Genomic DNA, 6,297 nt, shown 5'->3' on the forward strand with positions numbered 1-6,297 from the left:
CTGATTGGAATATACCGGTATTATTAAACAGTTTAAATTCCTGTAAAACGAAAGTGGGTATTATGTATCCTGTCCTAAACAGGAAACAGGGTCTTAAAATAGAGGGTGTTGTCCTACACAGGGTAGGCTTTTTAGAGTATTTTGTCTTAAACTGGTTCTGTATTTCAAACCCTCGGTGGCACCCCTATACCCAAACATAGAGCCTACCTAAACTGGTTCACGATTTCAAACACTCGGCGGCACCCCTATACCCAGACATGGGTCAAGTACGCTCTTTACCATTCTGATATACACCCCCATTACTACACTAATACGTTAACTACAACTTACGTCAAAAATAAACCAATAAACAATCGCTATTTCAAATGAGGTCACACTCGGGCTTCGGTTAGATAATTGCGATATTCAAATTAACTTTGCAGTTAATAAAAGACTATTCTCGAATAATACGAAGCACGCGGAGAGTATTTTGACTATAACACAGTCAGTATAGCTCATTGCTCTTTGGCCTAATTCTCTTTTCGAAAAGAGCTTCATAGTATGGCATACATTCTTCCACGACAGAAGCTACTTGAGGCGGAAAATCCTCAATGTCGAAAGCTGCACAGGGTCGATTTCTATTCTTGTTTTCCCTTGCTTTAAATCCTGAACTTTTCAGTAAGCCCTCGTGCCATCCAGGCCAGATATTCCATTCTGGTATCGGCCCAGGTTCCCATGAAGTCATGTTCTCCTCATATTCCAGTCCCACTGCCTCACAATAGCTCTTTAGGACATCCTTAGGAGAATCCAGCAGATCATCTGCGTCGACAACAACAGGATCTCTGTGAACGTTTCGCACAACGAACTCGTATAGCTCGGCCATCTGTCGGAAACCTGCTTCTGTGGGATCTAAGTCATCCCATCCCGTAAGCTTCGGGTTTGTAGAGGCTTTGTAAAGGGAGTAAACTGCCCTTAGTGGATGGCGAATCAGAAATGAATGCTTGAAGTCTTTAAAGCCCTCTTGTGTGAAGATATCAAACCTGTTCTCTAAGTAGTAAGCCATCTCCTTTGAGAAGAGGAAATCTCTTCCGTCGTACTCGTTTTGAAGCAGCTCGCTGACACTGCGATATGTTGCTTGTTGATTAACCTCTTGGGATGCATATCGCGGACTCTGCCTCTCGGGGCCAAAATAAAAAGCTACGGAGAACGGTTCATGTAAGATTTTGGAGTTCTTGAGAGTCATGACTGACCTCTCAAATGCCGTCGAGACGCATCTTGGAGCTGTCCATAGAAGAACGCGATTCTTTGACATGTTGTTAGACCTGATCGTTTCACCCGTTTAAAGTGGAGACGTCGAGTTGATTCTTCGTAAGACTCAAATTGTCCGCTGTAATGCGTAAGCGCGGGTATGTGACCATAGTTAATCTAGGGACTGGTTATGAAACACTGGGAATTTCAAAAGCGGGAACAATACAGTCGCAATTAGATGTTGAACTGACCCTGACCCTGCAAAATCTTTTGTTTTTGGTTCGCAAGTTAATTTCGAATAAATTAGTCGAAGCTTTTGATTGGTTATCCTGCCGAAAAAAGCGTGTTTTTGTCGGGTTTTGTACAGGATCAAGGCCAAAAAAGCGAACAAAAACATGAAACAAAGAAACTTGTCGAGTTTCATAACCAGCCTACACTATTAACTCTGATGTGACTGAAGTCCAATTCAAAGGGCGAAAGATCTGCGTTTGTTATTTTTTTGGTAAAGGGAAACTCAGATTAGTGAGGGGCGCAGCGTGGCAAAGGTTGAAAATGGATCAAAGGAATATTTGGATATTGACCGCTGTTACTCAACAATGGATGCTCACTAGACCTTAAAAATTGATGAAGGAGAATAGCGAGGGGCGCAGCGCCGCAAAAGGTTGAAAATGGATGCAATTTGAATATTTGGATATTGATCGCTGATTCTCAACAGTGGTTACTCGCTGGACCTTGAGAACTTGATCAAGGAGAAGTAAATTCATCCATGTGACCATCGCTGGAGTATGAGCGTGACTAGTGTTAGAGGAGTGTGATTTTATCGGCGAGATATGAGGTAAGCTAGAAACTAATTCCCAGCCTTTCCTTTATTTACTAGGTACGAGTGACAACTCAGAAGTTGCTTAAATGATCGCGCAGAATGTCTCTGTTTTTCGAGAGTCTCGTTAAATCAGGCAAATAACCACACAGAAAGCGAGCAAATCACCAGGACAACGTATGGCTTTCTTATTATTTAGGAGCAAGGGTGGCACAGTCGGTTAGTGCGCGACCTTGGTGCATAAGGTCCCGAGTTCGATCCCTGGATCTCACATCCTTGTTTCGACTTCTTTCCTTTCAGTGTAGCCTAAGTAGCTTTAAATACCCTTAAAACGGAGCACTGATGGAAAGAGGGGGGTAAAATGAGCGTACCGTCGGCTTCCTGGGAGAGTACTCTCTAGAGAGTAAAGGAACTTCCGACGTTAAATAACGTGTACCTTTACCTTTACCTTTTAGGTGTATATATCTTTTTGAGTCTGTTATCGGGATTCCCATACAAATCCTTGAAGTTTTTAACCTTCCAAGCCTGGGCCGCCTGTGGTATCATACGACTTTCGTTTTCACTGAGATTTAAGCTACTTATGCTTGTGCTTGTACCGTACGCTTGTGTAGACGCTGAGAAATTTTGCGTACGGTCATTGCAAAAAGATGGGCTTCGTGTGTTGGGCAGTTAAAATCGCTGACTTAAGGGCCCACAGACGGATTTTTCGCGCGTTGCTAAGGAAGTGAAATTTTACTTCCGGTAACTGACGTCATCATATCATGAGCTGACAAGAAAACCCACTCCCAAGCAAAAGTCACCGCACAAACTGTTGTTTCCATCCAAGGTTTTCCCTTGCCCTTCCTCATGCTCGTTCTCAGATCAACTGCGCATGCGTAAACGAACTGACTTCCGGTTTGAGAAAAAAGCTAAATTTCCGGCGGTTTTAAATTGAATTATTTTTTTTTTTACATGGCACGTTTCACCCCCAAATACAGAATATAGCTAAGTATTGATTTTTTAAAATCATCTTTTTTGAAAAAGTTATGGGTATTTCAGTATCGTTTATGTCTTTAAAAAGAATATTTTTCAAAATAAAAAGAAAACCATGCTTGGCTGGATGCAAAAACGAATGCAAATTATCAAACCATCGATTAAATACCCAAATTGCTTAGCACGGAGACAAATTTAGAGTTTTCTTTTATTGGTCACGTGACCATGGGCGTGGTGTGATGACGTCATATTTAGGGTCATTGGCTAACAAAAGTTGGAAACTGACCAAAATAATGCCAAATTCTCTCAAATTACTTAACCATTACATCCTTAGCAACGCACCCCAAAAAATACGTCAGTGGGCCCTTAAATTCTTATCAAAGAGAAACTGGAGCGTATAAGTTAGATGTTTGCGGCTCTTCACAGAATGAGTACGGTAGAATTCGTATGATTGAAACATTTTTCTCCCTTGCGATTCAAACCTATTTCCTTCCGCGCTGTTCCAGTGGAGTCGTTTCGTTTGAAAAACCCCACTTCTTGCAGTCCTTCGGTTGAAGCTCCCCGCAGACGTCCTTTGGGGCTCGTTTGTCACGTATTCATTTCTTCCGCAGCAGTAGAAATACCGATTGACTAGGGCCGAAAGAACAACAATATGTCCAGTAGTTCCACGCACTGTGTCAAAAACAAGCGGCAAACACTTGATATATAAGGGATTTGCCAAATCCCTTTGGCATATTTATGAACACATTAGTCTTCCTATGTATTATTTGCAGGATATCTTCTTTCTGATACTTGTTTAACTCTGTAATTACACATTTCTCACACACCCGTTTAAAAGATTTACTGATTTCGGTCATGTTTTCGCGCGAATCTGAACAATCGGTTCGGGTTAAGTTTTACAAAAATCCTTAAACGGCCTGTGATTGGTGAACGTACGTAAATGTCGTCTGTGTTTAGCAGCCGTCCGTGGGGGAGCAATGAACACGTGACAAACGAACCCCAAGGGACGTCTGCGGGAAGGTTAGTTAAGGATCCGATATAACATAACTGAGAAGTTAACGGAACAAAAAATCTTATTTTTCTCAAAGACCCTTGCATTTCTACAACATCAATTTACCAACGAGTTCACTAACCGGTGGAGAAAGCGTCTCACTCAATTTCCGCTTCTCATTGCAAATTTTAGTCACCCCCGATAGCAAAGAAAAATGAATTCTCAAAGACAACTCTTTGATGCTTCCTTACCACCTCTGGGCACCTCTGACTAGATGCTTCGTAAACCTTCATCTAAGACTCTTTATGTTTTTTAAACTGGCTTTAGCAGAATTATCGCTGTATCGTTGTGACCAATTGTTTGCCTGCGACATGATATCCCGTGTAGCGACATTTGTATCAACAAAGGATCGAGAGGACCAACTATGCACGCGTGTGCCATCTTCTAGTGGCTATGGGATAGGCCCTCAGGAAAACCTTCGATCGCGATTGAATACACCCACCGGTCTGTCTGCATGGAGTTTTGGCAAGTACATCCACAGCTTTCCCCACATTGTAGTGCTTGAGAAAGATGAGGGTTTTGAATGCTACCCAGTGGGGAAGGCTGTACCCAACCATCCCATCCTTTGTTTCATTAAGTAACTTTGACATTACGCTTTTGATGTTACTACTGAAGAACATATGCGGTTTGAGTCCCCCAGTCAGCACCAGAGGCTGGGACATCCTACCTCCTGCCTCTGATAACAGCATTGAAGCAAACATAGCGAGAATTAACTATTACCGAAACAATGTCTATAGTCATGCCACCAAGGCCTTCGTCGACGATCCATCATTCATTGTGTTCTGGCTGGATATTAGCAATGCTTTAATTACACTTGGACTTAGATCTGGAACAAGTTATGCAACGGTGACAAGCCTACTGAAGACTGAACGCATGGATCCTGATGTTGAGGAGCACTATCGAGAGTTGGTGATGGAGTGGAAGAAAAATGATGAGAATACGAAGGAAAAACTAGAAGAACTTGAATGTATGCCTTCTGAGCTCAAGGGAGTAACCCGTTAGTAAATTAACTCTTTGACTTCCCTGACTAATTGATATAAATTCTCTCCCCACAAGCTTTTTTTTTAGTATATCATCAAATTCAGGTATAAAAGGGAATGAAAGGTATTAGAATTTTGTGCATCATACCAATTTCTACTAAGCTTGAGGGTTTCTCAGCTTTCAAGAACACTGAGCTTTTGCTAAACTCAGACGTGTTCAAGTATTCTGCGATTTGCCAATCATCTTCTTTGCACCCGAGAATTTCTCTGGCTGAAGAGAATTTTCCTGTGAGAAAAGGAATAAAAAGGAAACCTGAAATTTAATTTAATGTTTGAATGTCTTCTTTTGAAGTTTAGATAAGGACGGTCCTATTAAATAAATCATTTTGTTTTGTATCGTGGAGCAAAGGTACAGACCTGACTGCCTTTACACTGAAAAAAAAAAGTCACTCGATTTGTATTTTTAATCCCTGAATTCATTTGATTCTGAATAATTTGAATTAAAATATTTTTTAAAAATGACTAAGTTAAAATCAAAGCAAGGTCTTCGTCAGTCCCGTTACCATTCGCAGGCCGTGTTGCTCAATACATTTGGCAGGTGATATTTTCTACAGCGTAACCTTTGAACCAGACAGAGCATAGGCAACCCGTTGCATGTTTGAGTGTAGAAGGTCTTCACGAAAGATAGAAAAACCCTTGTCTCTGTAAATCCAAATGGGTGGTGTCGAGCAATGTGACCATTCATCCTCACATTTCCTTTTTTAGCATTAAAAAGAAATGTTCATTCAATGGAAAAAGGACGAGGGTGTCATGAGAGATAAGTTAGGAAAAATTGAAGATAGGTTCGCAAAAAATTCACGTGAAAATCAGACCAAAACAAAAACGAAACATGTGCTGTTAGAAAGGAGCAAAGAAATAAATAACTAGTCACACACCTTTGAATAAGTTAGCCTGGTTTTGCTGTAAGGTGTAAGTTGAAATACAATGGGATTCAAGGGTTGGCCAGATCACAACACCGGGAACACTATGCCATACTTTACAGCGGGAAATTCATTGCTGGACAGAAGACGAGAAAGTATAATCACTTTGCAGTTGTGATTACAGAAAAAAACACTTCCCGAGCTTAATTCTGAAAGGACCTTGAGGGGTCATGTTGTTCTAGCTGGAGTTGATCCTATGACCTTCCCCAGGGTATTTCGATGCTCAACAAACTAGCCCAACAGGGTGGTCGGTAACACCTGAAAATGTAC

The 6,297-nt window shown here is 41.3% G+C and overlaps 1 protein-coding gene across 1 annotated transcript; it reads right to left on the reverse strand.

The window, feature by feature from the left end:
• Positions 1 to 484: 484 nt before the first annotated feature.
• LOC137983913 (uncharacterized) lies at positions 485 to 1,291 on the reverse strand. The gene has a single exon (XM_068831072.1). It carries the CDS (start codon positions 1,289 to 1,291, stop codon positions 485 to 487), a length of 807 nt encoding a protein of 268 aa, XP_068687173.1.
• Positions 1,292 to 6,297: the final 5,006 nt, after the last annotated feature.

Source organism: Montipora foliosa, chromosome 13, assembly GCF_036669935.1.
Source record: "Montipora foliosa isolate CH-2021 chromosome 13, ASM3666993v2, whole genome shotgun sequence".
Taxonomy (NCBI): domain Eukaryota; kingdom Metazoa; phylum Cnidaria; class Anthozoa; order Scleractinia; family Acroporidae; genus Montipora; species Montipora foliosa.